This window comes from Alligator sinensis, unplaced genomic scaffold, assembly GCF_000455745.1.
Source record: "Alligator sinensis unplaced genomic scaffold, ASM45574v1 scaffold65_2, whole genome shotgun sequence".
NCBI classification, from domain to species: Eukaryota; Metazoa; Chordata; order Crocodylia; family Alligatoridae; genus Alligator; species Alligator sinensis.
In genome coordinates, this window is record NW_005842071.1 from 1905885 (window position 1) to 1928128 (window position 22244).

The window sequence follows — 22244 nt, forward strand, 5'->3', positions numbered from 1 at the left end:
CCTAAATCAAATAATACAGTTCTACAATATTATATAGATGTCTTCATATATTTGTCTTATATGTGCACTTCTTTGAACGTATATGTTTTTCAGGGAATTGGAGATCTTTTTGTAACAACAAAGCAAGAAACTAACAACCGAAAAGTTTCTGGCAATGATGACAGTCTCTTCTTCAGTAACTTCCCATTTCACGGAACTCCAGTTCTTAAGGATATAAATTTTAAGATTGAGAAAGGACAGTTACTAGCTGTTTCTGGCTCTACTGGGGCAGGCAAGGTATTCCAAATTCCAATTCATTGATAAAAATATATCTATAAGTGCTGTAAAGTTGAATTCTTAAATGTTAAATATAATATAGTGTTAAATAATGGTGTATGCTCAGTCATAATCATCTCAGATTGTGCTGTCTACTAAAGTTAAGCCTTTAGGAGAGAGTATCTAGTTTGAGTGGAATGGCCAAAAGATATATATTATATTTTTAGCCCTAAGTTAATGTAGGAATATTTTGCTGGTTGTTTTCTTTATACACAAGGAAGCATAAGCTCAGGAAGAAGCTAGTCATTTACATGGGGGAAACCCCTCCCTATGTTTAGGAAAGAAGAAAAACCTTGTAAAAGTAACAAAATCTGTATCCCTAGTGAAGACTGTAGAAAAGTAATTGTTATCATTACAATTTTCTTGCCTTCAAAAACAATATTCTGAAGAGCCTAGCAATAGATAACCAAATCATTCAATATTAGAGAGAAGAGATAGACAGTTTTTCTATCACGCAAAGCTGAGAGATAGAGAAGTATCAGAGAACTTACAGTTTAGTGGTTAGACCCTCAGTTTGTATGTGGGAGACTTAGGTTCAGGTCTTTGCTCTGCCTAATATACGCCATGGAATTGAACCTAGTCTTCCTTTAACTCAGATGAATAACCAGGCTATTCTGAGGGTAGTGTTCTAGGGACTGGAGGATAGATTTCCTGCATCCCAGGTGAGTACCACTACCACCTGTCTATTCTGCAGATGGTATCTATCTCTGTCGAAACTCTGAGCTGAGAAAACTTTCTGATGAAAGTCTCATTGAAACTTTCATGTTTCCAACAAAAAAAAAATCCTGACCAGTTCTAGTGCAATTAGTTTGCACATAGCACACCTGATCAGGCTGTTTACAGCAGATAATGACTAAGGCTATGGACAAGTGTTCAGTTGCAGCACTGCAAATTTCCTGGAATCAATGCCACTACTTGAACAGTCCTAGAGAGAGCTGAGATTGTTCAAGTGATTGTGAGAGCAGAGTCCCCACCGGGCTCCCTGACAGCTTGTCACTAGGTGGGCTATTAGGGAGTCAGCCATTCTCCCCCTCTACCTTCCCCTTGGAGGAGAGGGCGAGAGTGGAGGACTGGGATACTGGGGGGCCCTAGAGACCCACGTTACACTGCATGAAGCAAACAGGTACTATATGTGGTGCTAGAAAACATTCTGTTTCTGGAGATGTTGCTGTTTGAAAGAGGAATTGTTATACTTTTTGAAAGAGGAATTGTTATATTTTTTTCATCACAAATCACTAGAACAGCTGTATGTTCAATCTTTGTTATGGAAACTGCATATTTCCCATCAAATGTAACATTTGTATGCTGCAAAAGTGTCCCTATTGTGTCCAGTGTGACTGCTTGTGGAGAAAGGGTTGACAATCTGGTTCAGTCTGTAATAATGTCATACATTGGGCATCTGTTCTACCTCTAAGTTTGCAAATTATTTGTGTACTGATTTGTCTTCCTTTTTCCCCCCTTTTTTCTCAATTGATTATGTTTTTTGGGTGATACTCTTGGTTGACTATAAAATCAATGGTAAACTTCCATGAACACTAGTAGTGCCAAGGTATCAAGAATTAGGCTTAAGTACTGATATCAGTAAGAATTATATGATAGACTGAGTACATGATGATAAGCTGGTAACTATGCCAAAGTTTCTGCTTATGACTTTTAGCATATCCAAGAAGAGGCAGAAAAACATTTTCATGTAAAATGAACAAAACAATATTTTCGGCACGTTGTTTTAGTCCCATAAGTCTAATATGGTTTGTACTATATTTTAAATACTTAAAATTTTAAACTAACAATTAATTTAAGTAAGATTGGTCAGATCTTTCTGTAGAATCCACTTATGTGAGACGGTTACAATAAAAACTATATCTAAAAAGATTTAGGAAAAGGAAACTATGATTTTTTCCTGAAAATATTTAACCTTTGGGTTCTACTTTTGGTTAGGGTTGTTGTGGATAATCCATGTGCAAGTGAACTCTATGATCTGCCAAAACAGATCATATTCATGTTTTTGTCAATAACTAAAATCTGCTAAAAGTATTTTGTTGGACTTTCAAAATCAAAGACCTGTGACTTCAACTCTTTCTGAGTGCTTTTCCAGTAGACAATCTGGATGTGTTTTTACTACTATGTTGGGCCTATGCATTCTGCTGTGAAGTGCCTCCCATATTTGCTCCCATTCAACATGCCTCAACTTGCCAAAATGAGGTAATATAGTTTTGTTAAACCTGTTCCTGTTGTATGCCCAGTCCCACTCTTGGACTCTGGCTCAGACATGCTTATTGGCACTTACTAAGTGCCACTCTAAGGCCTCATTCTGGTTTGGCATGTGCAGAGCAGGACGGAATTTGTAAGCATGCAACAGAGCAATGCCCCCAGGCACAGCAGGGTGGCAGTGCTGACACGCCCTTTCGTTTACATCAGCTGCATGTACTATATGGTTAGTCCTATGAAAGACCAGATACTGTGTAACCTAATGAAATAGGCTTTTTGTAAAAGTCAGCGCTGGGACAGGGGGATGAAATACTGCCCCAGATATCTGTGAATATTGGATTATCTATCTGAGTCTCTAGGTGTGACATCATGAAACTGTGACTTAAAAAGATTTATGGAGGTTTTGACAATTACATCCCAGATGAGTTAGTGATAAGAGTGCCATTGGAAGGTCTTATATAACATACATTTCCTGTATTTCTCAACTCTATTCTTTGATCAGGCATCTGGCAATGTGTGACAAGGTTACCACAAGCTACTGATTAACTTCGAAATTATAACGTCAGTATTGAAATTGCAATTGATCTTTTTATGAAGGGAAATAGTAGCCATGCTTGTGTCATGTATTCATGTAGTTGCATTAACAGTCACAGAGGAAAAAGCAGATCAGACCGAGTTGTTTATGTGAATAATTAAACACACATTAAGAAATTACATTTTTCAAGGTTAAACAAATAGAAAGCTTTCTCAGGCTATGTGACAGCAACAGACAGTGCAAACATATTTGGTGTTGTATTGTGAAAAAAGAAAATAAATTAGACATAGTAATGACTAATGTCAACATTAGCAATAACTTCCTCCCACTTCCTTCTCTCTTTCCTACATGTAAACACACATGAAGAGGCATACACATGCATGCCCATGTACACGCGCACACACACACACATTCTTACCTTGTGAAAAGGCTGTAGGTCTGATTTTAAAATATGTGCCTATTTACAGGTGCACTTGATTTATGGATGCATGGAATTGCCATAATTATTCATGCTAATTGGTATTATTTGTGGAACTGGCATACTGTTTCACTTGTAAACCAATATAAAAAGACTACTTCAGTGATATTTTATTTAAAAGATAGTTTTGCTGGTCTAAAGTATTTTGATCTTTGGTCTTTCACCAGAACATCCCGTGAGCTATCTTCAGTGCAGCAACCAATAAGAATGCAAAATTCACAGTAACCATTTTAGAATGCCTAAGGCGTTATATACAATTTCCTTAATTTATTGAGTGTGGCATTTTTTCCAATTTGGAGCCTTTTGGTTCCTACTATGCACTACTTCAAGCTCCTGCTAAATGCAGCTTAGGTTACATGGACTTTCTATTCAAGATGAATGCACCATAAAAGAATCATGGAAAGCAGAGATGGAAGGGGCAACAGGTGATCATCTAATAACCTATGGCCCACAGGCTGAATCTAGCTTGAGGACATGGGGCTTTGTCCACAGGGGTCTTCCCCCATGCCATATTGGGAAAAAGCAGCAGTGGCAGTTGGGTCTTATCACCCACCCAGCTGCCTGCCTCTGAACTGGGTCATTACATCTTGCAGCCTGAAAAGATGGTTGTTTTAATCCTTTCTCTTGTCCCAAGAGGATCAGTTTCCAGATATTCCTGCAAAGATTATTCTGACTGATATTTTGCTAACTTTCTCTTGAAACCCTGCAAAGATGGAGAATTCCAAACCTTATTCTGCTTAATTAGTCTTGGAATTAGAAAATTTTCTTGACATCTAAATTAAGTCTTCCTGTTTCATTATAAGGCCATTAATTTTTGTTGTGTTCCCAGTGGACCTGAAGAGCAATTTATAATTTTCCTCTTTGCAGTAAACTTTGGTATAATTAAAGACTGTTCATTACAGTTCCCCATAGTTTTTTCCTGTCTAGACTAAACACATCCATTTCTTTCAATCTTTTCTCAGAGGTCATGTTTTTGTTACTGTCGTCTAGACTTTCTACAGATGGTCTTGAAATGTGGTGCCCAATACTGGACGCAGCATTCCAACTGAAGCTTCATCAGCGCTGAGTAGAGTGAACAAATTAGTTCACATATGAGACTGCTGTTTATACATCCCAGCATGGGAATACACAGACAAATAGTGGCTAGTGTCTCAACATTATGGCATGAATATGAACTCCTGTTTAGTTTGTCATCTACTATAACTCCCAGACCTGTATTTGCAGCACTGCAGCCTACCCAGTCATTCTCCATTTTGTACATGTGTACCTGATTATTTCTAAGTGTAGTGCTTTGCATTTGCTGTCATTGAATGTCATCTTGTTTATTTCAGATAGCTTCTCCAATTTGTCAAAATCATTTTGTATTCTACTCCTGTCCTTCAAAAGTGTCTTCATCCCCTCCCACTTTGGTATATGTGCAAGCTGAATAAGTTTATTTTCTGTTTTATCATTCAAGCCATCATTAATGAAAAGAGTGAACATACCAAATCCAGGACAGATCCTTGCACAATTTCACTTAATACATCCTTCAAGTGTAAAGTGAGCCACTGATAACTGCTCTGAGTGTAGTTTTACAACCAGTTGTGGACCCACATTGTAGTATTTTTCTAGTTTGCTTAAGAGGGTGTTATATGCAACTGGCAAAGATATATCTTCTGTTTCTTCCCTATCCTAAAGGCCTGTTACCGTGTCGCAGAGTGTGACTTGTTCTTGACAAATCTGTATTTGCTGGGCTTATACTGGATTTACTTGAATCTAAGATGACCCTAAATTTAAGATTAATTTTTTTTATATTTAAGATATAAATTTGTTATAATTTTCCTGTATAGAATTTAAGTATTGGGGTTTCAGGGTTTTTGGTTGTAGCCATGTTGGTCGAAGGACATAGGCAGGCAAGCTTCTTTGAGTAGATGTGATATCTTTTATTAGACCAGCTGAATAGTTAGAAAAAAGTTATTTGCAAGCTTTCTGGCACAAGCACGCTTCTTCACCCTTGAAGATCTCAGACTAGCAGAGGCTCCCTATGCCTGAAGAAGGGTGCTTGTGCCCAAAAGCTCGCAAATAACTTTATCCAACTACTCAGTTGGTCTAACAAAAGATATCACATCTACCCAAAGAAGCTTGCCAGTATTGGGGTTTGTCTTTTAATTCATCCCCCACACCGCTGCAGGGGGTAGGCAGGTGGTGTGGCTAGGTCAAGCAGCTTGACCCCTGCTTATGCCTGCCCCCTTGCCATCTGCCCCGTGCTTGCCCCTCACAGCCTTAGCCCCTTCTTCCCCAGCCTCTACTTCCCCATTCCTCCTCCCAGTGTCTGCTGCTTCCTGCCCCCAGCCTCAGCTCTCCACTCCCTTCCCACCCCAACCCCGCTTACCCTTGCTCTTTGCCAGGAGGCTCTGCCCCTAGTCTAGCCAGAGAGATGAAGCACAGCCCCAGGCCAGCCCTTGTAGCAGCCATGTGGGCTGTGCACTGCTGCTATAGTGCTCTAGGCTGCAGAATGCATGGAGCCTGCCAGCGTGGAGCAAGGGTAAAGTGGGAAGGAGAGGGGAAGATGGGAGAGCAGAGGCTGTGTGGGATGGGAAATGTGCGGGGAGAGGCTGTAGAGGGGAGATTGCAGGGTGCAAAGTTTGCGGGGGGTAAATACAGTAATATTCTAATCTTTTAGGTGCTTACTAATAGATGTTTATTGGTTCCAGGAATGGAAGATAAGCTGACTAGCCTATGTATAATTTATTCAGGCCATCTTTTTTTCCCTTTTGAAAAGATAGATGCTATGTTTACTTTTCCAGTTCTTTAGAACCTCACACATCTTCCAAGAGTTCTCAAAGAAAGTCACCAATTATCCAGCTTTCTAAGTACTCAGTGGTGAAGTTCCTTAGGTTCAGTTGACCTGAAAAAAACTAGGCTTTCAACTAATCTTTTAACTTGTTCCTTCTCTTTTCTAACTCAAGTTTTTAATATCTTGTTACTGATGTGAACTATAATCATCTGGTCATAGTAATGTTTTTTAGTAAAGCACAAAAGACATTAAATACTTTGGACTTCCTAGCACCATTACTAGTCTTTTCTCCTCATTGAGTAGTGGACCAACTGCTTCCTTTTTCTTACTACTACTATAAACCTAGAATGTTTTCTTATTAGCTTTTACATCCCATGCTGGCTGTACCCATTTCTGTGCCTTGGCCTTTGTGATCTTGTTGGTGCAAACTCATCTTGAACATTGGTATTCATCCTTAGTGATTTGACTTAGTTTTCATTTTTTGTTCAATTCCTTTTTGAGTTTCAGGTCATTCAGAAACTCACAACTTATCCAGTTTGGCCTTACATTTTATTTGCACTAGAATAGTTTGTGTGTGCGCCAGTGAAACTACCAAATCTCTTGGATATCTTTTTTCCTTAAACTTGTTTCTCATGGGATCTTACCTGCCAGTTTTCTGTGTATACTGAAGTCTGGTTCTTGGAGACCATTGTCTTTAGTCTGCTGTTTTCTCTTTTCTCATAAGAATTGTGAACTCTACCATATTATGAAAGACAACCCAAGTTATCTTCCACCTTCATTTTCTTAACTAGATCATTTCTTGGTCAGAATCAAATCTAGAAGTGCCTCCCATTTTCTTCACCTTCTGTAACAAGAAGGTGTACCTGATATATTCCAAAACCTTTGACAGTGCCCTATTATATTGCTTTCCCAACAGATGTCTGGGTGGTAAAAGTCCCTGATTACTACCAACAGCTGTACTTTCCCTGGTTCTGTTACTTGATCAAAAAAGCTTCATTCACCAGATAGTCCTGCTTTAATAATCTATAGTAGGCGGTGACATTTTCCTGTACCTTTTTCCTTTTAACTTCACCCAGAGTCTTTAAACAGAACTGCTTTCTGCTACATTCTGGACCTCAAACCAATGGATACATTTTTGATGTGCAAGTTAAACACCTCTTCCCTTTTTCCCCTGGCTGTTCTTCCTGAATATAATGTACCCTTCTATACCTATATTCCAGTCCGATGACATATTCTATCAAGTCTTTCTGATGCCAGCTAAGTCATAATTTTGATTATGTTCTAGGATGGGGGGCAACATTTTTGGCAGCCATGCCGCAAATTAGCCCTGCACCCTTCCTAAGTGCCACTCTGATCCCCTTCCTCAATCTGATCTGCTGCTCTACTTTCTGTTCCCTACTCTGTGCTCCCGGCCTGATCTTCTGCTCTGCTTTCTGATTCTTTCCCTGTGCCCCTGCCTCATCTCCTCCTCTGCTTTCAGCTTCCTGCCCTATTAGCTGTTGTGCTGCTGATATGCCCTATAACACATAAACACAGGCTGCCTATGGCCCTCATGCTACAGATTAGCCACCCGTGTTCTAGGATTTTAATTTTCTCCTATTCATTCCTCATATGTTTTCCATTAGCAAATAAACATCAAAGGTGTTCAGCAGATTGTTTTTCCTCTTGACCTTCTTATGAGCCTATTATGATTATATCCTTCATGGTTTGTGGGCCTTTGTCTATACCATTGTTGTTCATACTTACCTGTGGGCTTATGTTAACAGTTCCAATGGATATACTTTAAAAACCTCCTCACTAGGTAAGCAAGTTTGTGAGCAAAGAGGCTTTTCCATTTCTTGTTACATGTACCCAGTTTCTATTCAACAGTCCTACTTCTTGGACTGGTGGGCTATGGGCTGCACACAGCACTTGAGGGGTTCAACTGAAGTCCCTAGCTCGCAGTCTGTGCACTGTTTCCTCCATTATTATCCTGCACTCCCTCCTCCAGCTTCCAATAACTGCCCTTTCCGCTGGAGGCAGAGCTGGGTAGAACAGCCCATGGACCTGAGGGATTCCATGGCTGGGGGACTTGGGGTGACCCAGGGTGCTGGTGTAACTCAGTGGACAGGGGGTGTCAAGGGTGTGGCAGGGCTCACATGACCAATCAGAAATTGGACTAATCTAAAGCCCTGATCTAAGAAACCAAAGCCCTCCCAGTAACGACATCTGTGCAGGATATGCCTAGCCTTTACCCTTGACCAGAAAGTTAAAGAAAACATCAACTGAGCCCCCAGCTCCTTCACTCCTAGAGCCTTGTAGTTCTGATGTGCTTAAGGACTGATGGTTTTGTTAATGTCCTTTTGGGTGATCAGTATTGGATAGTGGTCAAAGGGATGAATGAGTTTAAGCAACCTGTCCGTAATGTCCCTGTTTAGGGTTTCTGACAGATAGTACCACTTTCTGGATATCAAGTTAGGTCAGCAGATAGATGCTTTCATCCACCTCCAAAAAGTGTCTCAAAATACCATGATCTTTCATTTTCTCTTGGGAGCGGTGGCCAGGAACTTCCAAGCCTTTGGGACATGACTCTTTTTTTGATACCTTTCATTCCTCGTTCATTGCCAGGACAGTGTACTAGTTCTTCCACAGATGGTAGTTGGTAGTTCTACTGCCAGAGGTAGCCAGCATCCTGTTCCCTTCCTGCAAAGCATCTAGTTTTTCCTCCTTTGCTGGTGGCTGCTGCAGTCCTCTCTAGCCAGCTAGCTTCCTCATCCTTGGAGGTCTCCAGGTGACCTGGACTGAGTTCCCAGATGCTCCTCAGCTGCCTGTTCCTGTAGTTCTCCCACCATTTTCTGAGAGATTCCATCAGCAGATGTCTCTCACATTGGATGGTTTCCCCTGCATGAATTACCTTAACAGGAATATGTAGGCAGGTTTCATTCCCTGTAAATCTGGACCAGAACCTCACAGAACCTTCGGAATCTGGCTACAGGAAGAGCTAGCAGTAGAGTGGCTTTGGCAATTGACCAACTGCTGTTCACTGTTGTCAAACTTTGACTTAAAGCTTCCTTTTGAAACTACACTATTTGCTAGCAGATATATGTAGGAATTAATTATCAGAATGGCTCACGTATTTTTAGCATCTGTTGCAATTGTTGTGCAGATGTTTTTTGATACATTAACTAGCTATTGATCATTTTCAGACTTCTCTTCTGATGTTGATAATGGGAGAGTTGGAACCTTCAGAGGGTAAAATTAAGCACAGTGGAAGGATTTCCTTTTCCCCTCAAGTGTCCTGGATCATGCCTGGAACTATCAAAGAAAACATCATCTTTGGTGTGTCCTATGATGAGTACAGATATAAGAGTGTCATCAAGGCCTGTCAACTTGAAGAGGTCAGTGTTGCATGCTAATTCATTCTCTCATAATCTATGTGTAGAGATTAACTAAGCAAGACATCCTACAGTCATAACTGAGTCAAAGACTGAGTTAGTTCAACATCATGAATTATGTGACTTTCCAAACAAACTCATTGGTAACAACTCTGAGCAGATGCTGCAGGTTCTAGATTCAGGTAACCCAGACCCCACAGGGCTGTCTCAGGCATTACAAGACATGTGTCTTCCAGATTAGTTTTTCTATGACTTATTTTTAAGAGTTGGTCAAAAGTTTTCTTTTCAACTTTTTCTTTTCAACTAAAATATTTTGTGGAAACAGAACTTCCATGAAAAATATATTTCTCTTTAAATTTTGAAAGGTTTCTTAAACATCTCAAAGTTGAAAAAATATTCAGATTAAAAATGACAATATTCCTTCCAAAAACCTGAAGAATTTAAAGGAAAATATGAGGAAAACAGCCTTTTTATGTTTTAAAAAAATATTTACCTATTACTGCAGGATCCAGCTGTTATTTGATACAGTGAAGTAGGCTCCATACTGCATGATTTTTTTCTCTTACCAGAACATGGTCTCAAATGAGTGTTTTTATAGCACAGTGAAATCACGAAAGTATTGTACTTGAGCATGGTTGTGTTTAAATTTTTAAATCTTTTCACACCTACTGCCTTGTTAAGATAATGCCCTTTCACTTTAAAATATAGGTCAAAACAATAAATGTTTAAACTTGCCTAGCAAAACCTTTAGGCCATACAGCAAAAGTTATTTCTTTTATCTCCAGTCAAGCGAAAAAACAATAGCTAGGCTGTTTAAAAATAAGAGGATCACTGAGTACAATTAAATGATAAAGTAATCTTTTTTGTATGCTTAGAGGAAAAGTATTTTAGACCAGTGCTACTCAAAGTACAGCCAGAGTTTTGATGGTGGCTAGGCACCTTTGGAACCTTTTGTAGTAGCAAACATGACCCTGGTAGACTGTATGCTGCAGTGTGATCCCTGGGCCCAGCTGTAAAATCTATAATTAAGCCCACAGATCCAAGAACCAAAAAACTGCTGCAATTCCAAACTCTATTTCTTTTCAAAGGGAAAGCTACCTATTTCATGCACAAAGACTAGCTGTTCTTAGACTGAAAGGAAGTTTAAAAGTACTGTTCAGCCTCACTGCTGTTGGCTATTCTGCCCCCTCTGGTCTGATGTAAAAGCAAGATCCACTGTTGTGGGGAGGGAAAGGGGAGTGGAGAGAAGATAGAAGGGGATGATTTTGTAGACGGAGCTGGTGGGAGTGAGGTGAGAAGTCTGGTAGGACAAGGAAAAGCATTATTTAATCATTCCCCTCGGGAGTGCGAGTTACCACTCTGGCTAGGGACAGACATTCCAAAAGCCTGAGCCTGAATTGATTCAGTCTTTGCAGGTTAGCCTAACCTGCAAAGCTTGAACCACTGTGGAGGTGGATAGACGTTCAATTTTTATTCCAGAAATCATAGAATCATAGGCACATGCCTGCAGTGGCTCAGGCTAGAAGCCTGGGGGCACTAGAGCAGCCCTCCATTCCAATATGCAGTGCTGAGCTGAGGAGGGCATGTGGCCAGGCCCTGTCAGGATGCTCTGATTAGGGAGGGGTCCCCTGCTTCTGACCAGGAGGGAGCCAGTAGGGAGTTGATAACAAAACATTGAGTTACACAGCCAGGAGTTACACAGGCAGTTTTTAGCATTTAGCAACCCATCAACAAAACAAAAGGATTTCTCATTAGTTCAAGCTCTTCTTAAACAATGTTTTTCCAAGGAAGGAATGGAGGGACATTACCAGCTACCTATTGATTAGCTCCAAAAAGCCTTAAGTCAACACTGTCCTGTCTGCCTTTGTCTTGTCTCCCACAGCATGGACTGTAGCCAGCATGTGGTATGCTAGCTAATGCTGAGAGGTGTCTGTGTAAGGCAGAGGGGAAGGGGGAATCTCTGCTTGAGCAGGGAGTAGTGGTGGTGGTGGGGGGGTGGAGCAGGAGGAAACCAGGCAGACAGTGTTGTATCTGCAGTCTCTGTGGGAGCTGCAGCCAGGGAGCAGAGGAGAGGGGCCAGCCCTGCTGGGCTGGAGCAGAGAGCAGAGCTGCACCCAGGGTTGCAAAGCAACTGCGATGCTGGAGGATTCCAATTTAACTTAAATCAGGAAGGGGTCTGGGACAGACATTGCATAAACTGGTTTGACCCAAATCAGTTAAACCTGGTACTACGTTCAATCAGGTTTATCTCAAACTGGTTTCAGCCATTTTCAGACTGGTTTATGTGCAATGAACATCTGTTCTGTTACAGGTTTAAACCAGTTTCTGGTCACTTAAACTAGTTTGTGTGTAATGTATCCCTAGCCTCTGTGAACAAAAAGATAAGACAGGAGGAAGCTTTGCTGTCATGTGGAGTCTGGACAAGCTGTACAGTGATCTAGAAGAAATCCAGCAAGAACACTTCCCATATGTGGTGTCTTATCATCAGAGGTATAGCTCAACAGTTTTGGATTGTGAGCAGCAGTGGTGCATGGGGCAGCAGCTGTGGCTGGGTCTCTGCCAGCAGTGGTGGTGGTTGCTATTTTTGCACTTCTACTAAGTCAGCAGCCAGAGCTGGTATCCCAATTCACCTTATCTTAGTTATACTACTGATTATTCTTCTCCTCACTGGCTTTTCCAGCTTTCAAAGTAAGAGGAGAATTATGTTGAAAACCAAGTAGTAACTTCCTACTTATTCCCTTATGTATATATTTCATGATTCTTGTGCATTGTTATAACATGATCTAACAAGCTAAGGAAATACAGACTAGATGAAATACTGTAAAGTGGGTACAGAACCAGTTGGATCATTGTGCTCAATGAGTCATCAATGGCTCAATGTCTAGTTAGGAGGATATATCAAGGGGGTTCCCCAGAGGTCTGGCTTCAGTCCAGTATTATTTAATATTTTCATTAATGATTTAGAAGGTGAGATCAAGTGTATGCTTAGCAAATTTGAGGCTGACACCAGGTTGGGTGGAATTGCAGACACTGGAGCAAAGGGCTAGGACCCAGAATGACCTGGATAAACTGGAGAAATGGTCTGCAATCAGTCAGATGAGATTCAACAAGGACAAGTGGAAAGTCCTGCACTTGGGACAGAACACGTACAAATAAAGACTGGAAAATGACCGGCTAAGCTGCAGTACTGCAGAGAAAGACCTACAGTAGACCATAAACTGAAAGAGCCAACAATGTTCTCTTGTTGGAAAAAAAGCCAGCAGCATCCTGGGTTGTATTAACAGGAGTATCAGTTGAAAATCAAGGGAAGTGATTCTATTGCTCTGTTCAGCACTGATGAGGCCTCACTTGGAGCACTGTGTACAGTTTTGGGCCCCATACTTCAAGAAGGAAGTTGGGAAGAGTCCAAGAGCCCAGTGCAGAGCAAGAAAAATGATTAGAGGCCTGGGAAGCATGACTTAGGAGGAAGGGATGAAAGAACTACAACTGTTTAGTTTGGAGAGGAGAAAACTGAAGGGGATTTGATAGCAGTTTTCAGATATATGAAGGGCAATTATAGAAAGGAGGGAGATGGGCTTTTCTCTGTGGTGGTGTGGTAGGGGACAGGACTTGGAACAAAGATCTCAAGCTGCAGCAGAAGAAAATTAGGTTGTAGATTAGGAGGAATTTTTTGACTACAAGGATAGTCAAACATTTGAACAGGTTACCTAGAGTCTGACTGTGGAATTTTCATCCCTGGAAATTATTAAGAGCAGGTTGGACAGCTACCTGGTGGGATGGTTTAGTCAGGGATGATCCTACCTTGAGCAGAGGTTTGGACTAGATGACCTTGTTGAGGTCCCTTCCAGTCCTACTTTCCTGTGATCCTATGATTCAATAACTGTACCCCTGTTAGATTGGGATGGTATTGATCCTCACAACCCGTAGGCATACCCAGAAGTTTTTGCCTCATGAGCTACAAACAGACATCATTTTTGTCATGGGGTCAGTTGTGCTGGGATATGTCCTGGTATAGCTGATCTGACTGATTGGCAGGTACAGACATTGCTCAGGGCTTCTGTTCTGTAGGATCAGGTTCCTGGTGCTCCTGGCACTCCATCATATGGGACAATGGCTCTTGGTGGCTGGCCCCAACACAAGGAACCCAATGTGTTTCCCTTTCTCAGCAATTTGAAATGTGTACTCCAGCATCTCCAACAAGGAAATCTGGGGCTTACATTTTTCATATAGAAGAGCAAGGGAACCACATGGGATTCCCAGCTGTGGCTTGTAGATGCATCCTGCAGGTGAATTCCCAGGGCATGCCTCTGCAAGCATGCATCAGGGGACCCTGTAGGGTTCCTTTGCTCTGCAGTGTGAAACCTGCACCCCAGAATTGCCTGTCTGGGTCAGCTGTAGAGTGCAGTCATTCCCAAACTATGGGGATTATGCCATAAGCAAGCAGGCTTCTTTTGCAATAAGGCATGGCAAACTGTTACAAGGAATTGTCACACAAACGTTTTGGGGCACTCATAGCATGACAAGGGGCGAGAACATTTCTTCACTCACAACAAAGGTGATGTCTGTTTGCACCTATGGAGGCAAGTGGTGTGTAACTCATGTGGCTTTTACAGTCTTATTATGACCTCTTACATATTACACTTTGAGTGAAGGAACTGCAGCAGGTTGTGGTTCGTACAGCAGCTATGTGAATGGGGAAAAGGGGGGTGAAAAGAACTCTTCCCCTTACTTTGCACCTGCAGAAGGGCCAGTCCAAATCTTGTGTGTAATTAGGGTTAAGTGACATTTTATCCCACATTCTATATTCTCATTACCACAACAACTAGAGGAAGAGGGGAAGCTATTTCATCTAGAGAGGAATTGGCTTCAACAAATCCTGTAGGTACAGAATGTTCCCTCTTTTATTTTCATCACATCCAGAACTCTGTAGGAGAGGCAACATGATGAAGCACATCAACATACTCTAGAAGGAAATTGAAGAGCCTACGTTCAATTCTTTTTCCCCTTGTAAACTTGGACCGGTTTTATGCCTCATGTTGTCTTGGTTAAGTAAATAGTATCATAAGCAGAGAATTTGACTGTTGAAACTGGCTAGTGCATGATACGTAGTAAATTAACTTAGAATCAATGTGCTCACCCCCTTATCTATTTAGGACAATTTTTTAAAGCAGGTTTGACTTTTTATAACTGAGGTTGCTTTAGCATAATTTTGAAAGCACTACATTTACTATTCATATTTGTTTGACTGACACGATCAGTTTTCTTAAAAGTTATCATTTACAACCATTTCAGGAATTACTGAACATGTGTGAGGTAACTTTATCTCAGAAGTTCTTAGGCAAAGATGGAAAATGCAGGCAAATAGTTCACATAGCTTTCCAATATTTCAGCCTCTCCAAGAATAAAATGTTCACTGAAAAGGATGGCATGTAGTCTTTATTAGAGGGTGGAGTGTCTTGTTGCTAGATTTTGATTTAGTGTTTATGAAAAAAACAAACCAGGGTAGTACCTGTTACTCAGAGTGTTTCTCAGTTAGACAGGGAATATATTTCAAGTCCAAAGAAATATAAAACCAAAGCTTCAGTCAGGCTTTTAAACTGAGGGTTCCAAATGCTTCCTGCACTTTGATTTCTAAGATACATTAACAAGTAAAAGTAATAGGTTTATGGAGAGAAAATTTGCATCAGTTTAAGAAGAAAGCTCATCCAGCAAAGATTGCGTTTTCCCACCAACAGTAATTTTTTTCTATTGGTCCAAGCTCCTCAGAGGGTATCCTTCATGGCATGAGATGGTAATTTATCAGTTGATTACCTTGCTATTCTGTCAACTCCTATGTCATATCGGCTGCAGGGATTAGCGACATGTCCAACAACAGAAAATTCTGCAATATTACATCTATTGCTAAACCAGAGGGTAAAGTGCCATTTACTGGTTTACCAACACCCTCAAAACAGGGCTGCTTGTGCCTTTAAGTAACTAGTCTTAGATTCATAGATTCATAGATTGTAAGGCTGGAAGGGACCTCAGAAGATCATTGGGTCCAGCCCCCTGCTTCAAGCAGGAAAGATAATTGGGGGTCAGGTGATCCCAGCAAGGCGACTGTCTAGTCTCCTCTTGAACCGTTCCTGCAAAGAGGAAAGGCAGCAGAAGGGCTGGCAAGCCCTCCTGGCTTCATAGTTTCATAGTAGCTAGGGTCAGGAGGGACCTGAACAGATCATCTAGCCTGACCCCCTATAAATAGCTTAATAGGGACATTGCGGTCCTCTTAAAAAAGAAAAAAGAGGTGTATGCACAGTGGAACCTAGGGATGGTCCTCAAGGAGGACTATACAACAGTGGCCAGCACTTGTAGGGAAATGATCAGGAAAGCCAAGGCAGCGACAGAGTTTAAGTTAGCTACAGGAGTCAAGCACAATAAGAAGTCCATTTTTAGGTATGCAGGCAGTAGAAGGAAAACAAATGGGAGTGTGGGAACACTGCTTAACACCTTGGGACAGCTGGTAACCGATATTCAGGAAAAAAATGAACCCCTGAATGCCCACTTTGCTTCCGTATTTCACCAGACCATGGGGAAAGCTAAGCGAGATAAGGCTCATAGGGGACATGCTGGGACTGACAGACTCACCACTATGGATGCTGAGTGGGTGCAATATCAATTAGAAAAGCTAGACATTTATAAGTTAACGGGACCAGATGAACTTCATCCGAGAGTGCTGAAGGAGCTGGCTGAGGTCATCGTGGAAGCCCTGGCAAAGCTCTTTCAGAATTTGTGAGGCATGAGGGAAATCCCTGAGGATTGGAAGAGGGCCAACATTTTGCCCATCTTCAAGAAGGAGAAGAGGAACGACCTGGGCAGCTATAGGCCAATCAGCCTAACCTCCATTCCAGGGAAAATCCTGGAAAAGCTCATTAAAGAATCTATGTGCGATACGCTCACGTAAGGTAAGATTCGCATGAGGTCATTGCATGAATATGAGCTGTCAGTAAGAGACGGTGGTCAGCAGGGCAAACAACGTTTGTTTTTGTTTTTTAGGATTTTTTTCCAAACATTTTCTATCATTGTTACCACTGTTTCAGATCCATTTAGCAAAAATGGATTCAAGACTCTGTTGACTAGTGATATTTTAACTACTATGTGCTCTGACCTTACCCAGAGCAGGGTTAGGCTACCTGGTGATAAGAATACTGGAACTGCCAGCACCCTGCTTACAGCAGCACTTTCATCTTCATTACCACTGGTGGACTAGCAGTTACAAGATTTAGAATTTGTTTGGTATTTTTAGGAGAAAAGGGTAGTGTAAGTAGTTTGTATAACAAATAGCGTTTGTCATCTTTGTCATCTTTGTCTTCTATTGATGTTGCTTATATATCTTTTGAAGAAAGGCCACTGGAGAGGAATATGAAGTGGCATTATTGCATCACTCCTTGGTGAGATGAGATTATTCTGTTGTCCATGTTTGTTTAAAAAAACCCCCCAAAATGTAAATATCTCAGCTTTCTTCCCCCTAGGGTAAGTTTTTGGACTAATAACAAAAGTGCTTAGCCACTCTAACAGCTCCATACTAATACTTGCACAATTCCATTTTTTAAATGAAGCCTATGTTTGTTTACAGCTCAATGAACAACAAATGTCTGAAATTAGGCACAAGTGAAAATTATTCACAATTCCAGAACTAGAAAGGACTTGAATGTATTATATATTTAGAATAGTGGTCACCAACCAGTGTATCTTGATCCACCAGTAGATCTCAAAGCCTCTTGGAGTCAATCCGAGGCTGGGGGGCTGAGTGCCTGTGTGCATACATGTGTGTATCCCAGCCCAGCAGGTCAGTCCGTAGGGGAGGGAAGGGGTAGGGGCTAGACTGAGGCCCCTGCGGTGAGGGACAGTGCCGCAGAGGCAGGAGCAGGGGTAAGTTGAGTAGGGCCCCAGCTGAGTGGGACTTACTTGCTGGGGAGGCGTTCCCCCCAAATAATTTTTTCTCCCTCTTCCTCGATCTGTCCCTCTCCCTCCCTCCCCACAGACTTACCTGCTGGGGTGCTTTAGAATGATAAGGATATCCTGATTCCAGCAGATGTAGTTAAAATGGGTAAAATATTCAGCCTAAAATGGACAAGCATAGTAAAAAATTATGAAGGATAAATGAAGAACTTGTCTAAATCTGAGTAGCTGAAAAGTAGGTGTAATGATCACTCTGCTGGAATTGCACGTGTAGGAGGGCAAAGTGTGTATGTATAATATATGTATATGTGCTGGAAAGAATATTGTCTCTAAAACAGTTCTTCAATATCTTTGTTTTCCCACACATTCTATGCATCAGAGTAATAGTGTATAGTTTTTCTTGTATTACATGTTATAAAGCACAGGTCATACAGCTGTATCTTACAGGAATGGTCTTTTTAACAATAGTCCTTTCTATGAGAAATACTTTTGTGCAAAGAGCAGAGCGAGGACTACAGATTTCCTAAGTCCTGAAATACTCTTTGGGTAGGACATATATGGAACATAGGCCTTATATTCTTGCAGAACTGAATTTTGGTTTGCGATTAATATTAAAGGAATTTCTTTAAATTTTAGTTACATGAAGCCTTTTGTAGAGGCATGGGGGTGGTGGGGGGGTAGGGGTGGAATTACATGCAAAGGTCCTGGAGAGACTGCTTATGTTCTTTTCTCTGCCTTTTCCCACGTAAATCTGTGAGTAGTAGAAAACTCTTCAAGGAGGGAAGTAGGGCATGACGCTGATTTTTGTTTTTCAATACACAAGTAGTGTTTGTATCTGTTATAATAATTTCTACAAAACAGGCTCCAATAAGTGACTAATGCACAGTAAGTGAATAATGCATGGATGGGTCCAAATGCACAATGACTTTTAATCTTTAGATAAACTGGTTCAAGTCCGTGCCAGATCAGTAGTCATTACCAGTTGGCAACTGCTCAGTAGAAGCCTATTTAAAATAAGTTGCTTGTCTCAGTTTAGTTCTTGCCTGACAGGTGCTGTATCAATACCAGCCCCCTCCAACCCCCCCTGAAAAACCCACCCAAAACAAAAAACATTGCTGTAGGCCCTATCTGGTACACTTGGTATAACTGGCATGGGGAAGCCAAGGATTGAATTGGTAGGCTGTCAGAACTGTTGCTATGCCTTCTAGAAACAGTCTCCTTTGCCTGGTTTGAGGCACATTGACAGTGCAACACAATAAACTTGTACAGCCTCAGTTTATGCTATTCCTCTTCTGTGGCAAGCCACCCTACTTGTTAGCCAGCAACTTTTGTGAGCACTAAAGTAACTTTAAAAGGAAAGGTCAACTTTGACACAGCACTTCAAATTAAGGAACTGTAACTTGAGAAAACCTAACACCCATTAACAATCACTGTTTTTTACTGTTAGCCCTGCCTAACCAGTCCAGCTGAAGAATATGAGCTGAGTGAGCTAATCCACAGAAACTGGCTACTAAATGTCAAGTTATTACACCTGTGCAATCCTATCAAAGGGCAGAGATTGTATAGGTCTCAATTCAGGTAAAATCTATACACAGTGGCCTGCACAGGTATAGCTGCAGGCCAAATTTGGCCTGCAGAATCGTACTGGTGCTTACTCACAATGGGAGAACATAGCATGATTTTCAGAGCCCAGTCTGAGTCTAGAGGGTTGGCAAATTGTGGGGCGGAGAGGAGATGGAGGGAAAGGGGAAATCAAAAACTCTTTTTACTTGTAGCTGAAGCTAGTTGATCCAGAAATCTGAGATAAAAAATAAACATGAATTATTCCAACATTGTTTTTATAAATGTGTTTGTGCTTGGAGAGGACATTATCATAAACTGCCTAAAAATATATCTTAAAATCTGGAATACCAGTAATATTAGTTCACAATCATCATGAAAGGGAAACCTGGAAAGGTGACCTGTAATCAGTAAAAATGAAGTGATTTCTTTTACACTACTATCTGATGATAAATATGACTCATTTGATTTATTGACTCACTTCTCGTGGCCAGATAATGCTGTATTCATTTTATCTATCGTAAGAGGCAATTATATGATTTTATATGGTTTTATTACAGGCTATTTACCTATAACTCAAGGTTCAGAGTTTTATTTGTAACGGAATTCTTTTCTGGTCCCAAGTTATTTCAGTTGATACTTCAAGTTGGACACATTAACTAGAAAAATATTCTGCCCTTATTCTATGACTTTCTGGCACAGATTTCAAATGCATTTGTTCCCAATATTACAACAATCCATCTTTTAACATAGCAGTTTTTGGTAGTTTCTGTTTGTGGTCTTAGATTTTCCTTTTAGCAGAAATGGGCAATCCATGCATTCTAAAGATAGTTTTTCTTTTAACTTAAGAAAAAAAAAGATAAATGATAACCCAGTTACTTTAAGAGATTAAAACTGATTTGTGATCCTTTCAATGCTCACATGCTAATCATTCCTGAAGGAGATCAAGGTGATCAGTGAAGGGCCATCCAAGTGATTAGTAGGTGATCTGTGAAGGGCCATCCTAGACCATAACCTGGACTAATATTTGAAAGGTGCTGGGTAACTTGTGGTAACAGCCCACTGTGGATAAGGCAGTATGCTTTGAACACCTGATAAAGCTAGAGCCTTAGGATGTTTGCGAATAGAGTCTCTACAGTTAGTTCTTGCTCTGAGAGAAAAAAATCCCCAATCTGACAGAAAAATGGAGTCCCATTTATCCCATTACTAAGCTACTGCTGCTACCTCTGTGCCTCCATGGGTATATTGGCAGAGCCCCCAAGTGGAGCTGACACATATGCTGGCAGAAGGGGTTTTCTGCTGGCATAGTTATACCACCTCTTTGAATGATAGAAGCTAAGCTGTTGGCATAGTGGTACCCACACCAAGGGTTTTGCTAGCTATTTCAGCTAAAGGGTGTGATTTTTTTTTGTACTTTCAGCCAACATACCTACAGCCAGCAAAATGTTTGCAGTGTACAATAGACCTAAGCCTGCAGAAATAGACCCTATCATAACTTTCTGTATTAAAAAAAATCATATTATCACTAGTTTGGGAAATCATATTCCTAATACAATTCTTTGTTTTTTAATTTGAAAGAGAATATGGATATTCTATACTTCATTCAGTCACTACATTAGTGACTATCACATTAGAGAGAATTGTATGTACAAGTTATTAGTCTGTTGAAGAGGCTGCCACCCTTAAAGTAAATAGACTTCTGGTTTGAGAGTCCTTATCTGTCCTCGGAGATAATGTTTAACAGAGAATACAAACATAGGCATTGTTTCCATGCAAAATTAAATAATAAAAAGAAAGGTGCACTAAAATCCTTTTGCTGCATGGTTTACAGAGGATGGGGACTGAAAGAGTATAAAGGCTTTCTTTTATCCTTCCCATGCACATTATAGGATCATAGTGTGAGAGGGCTCTAAATATCATAGGGGGTAGGGGTGGGGGTCCCCACAGGGCACATCTACACTCAATTAATGCACTTTAGGTAATGAACATTAAATCTAGTACTCCCGGTGCCTATACATGGGTGCCAAGGCTGCTCCAACGTATTGGAATTCCAGTGTGTTAGAGCACACTCCATTAATCAGTGGCAATCAGCAATTGCCACACTCCAGCAGCCTCCTATGTCTAGTTTATCAGTGTCCCCACACTTAAAAATGGTGGCAGGGGTACTTGAACTGAAGTGCGTCAAACAAGCTTTAGTTCAAGCGCCCCCACTGCCATTTTCGAGTGCAGGGATGCTGATACATGAGATGCAGTGGCCCCCATTCCTAAATCTCAATTTATTAAAATATGAAACCTTTTTAACTTTATTTCCTCTTTATTTCTTTACAAAGAAGTAAAAAAAATCCTTTAGTGGCTGACTTCCTTCATTTCACCAATCTTTCCCCATCCCCATTTCCTTTCCAAGTCCCATTTCATTGCCCACCCCCATCCCATTAACTCTTGGCTTTTTAGCCTCATGTTCCTGCCCCCCATTTATTTTTCACACACCCCTCACCAACCCTGTAGTGGCAGTTCACAGCTGTAGCTCCCAGTCAGGCCCTTGCTTGCTAGCCCTCTAGTGGCAAGTCACAGCTGTGCAGGAGGAGGACAGTAGGAGAAGGTTTTTAGCCTTAAGGTGTAACTGCTCCAAATTCAAGCTAGCACTAACATCGATCAACATTTGAGCATCTCAAAGTGCAACATGTTACAAGGCCCTCAGGGCAAGGCAGGGCAGGTAGCCAGGAGGCAGGTTGAAGGCGAGGCTAAGCTAGGAAGCTGAAGGGTCAGGAAGATCATGGAGTTGGAGGGCCAGGTGTCAGGTAGCTGAGACATGAGGCAGAGAGCTGGTTGTGGCACAAGCTGTGAGGAACAGCAAGGCAATCTGAGTAAGGATAGAGCTCTGTTGCCTAGACACTTCATTTTCCAGGTAAGAAGTTTATATTGAAATTGGAGGGGGTGAAGGGTTAGCTGACCCTGCTTGGCCACCCTGGAAGTGTGCAGATCGAGGTTTCTGGCTACATGTGCTCAGCCTGGGTGGTCAGCTGGGCAGATGACAGACTGGGATGTGTGTTCATGTTGGGT

General features: G+C 41.2%; 1 protein-coding gene across 1 annotated transcript in view; it reads left to right on the plus strand.

Annotated features, from left to right (window-relative positions):
- The window catches only part of CFTR (cystic fibrosis transmembrane conductance regulator), a 151760-nt gene that overhangs the window by 46643 nt on the left and 82873 nt on the right, over positions 1-22244 (plus strand). Inside the window, exons 10-11 of the mRNA XM_014519940.2 lie at positions 94-276; positions 9498-9689. Of these exons, the coding sequence (XP_014375426.1) occupies positions 94-276; positions 9498-9689 (375 nt within the window). The remainder of the gene's footprint in view (positions 1-93; positions 277-9497; positions 9690-22244) is intronic.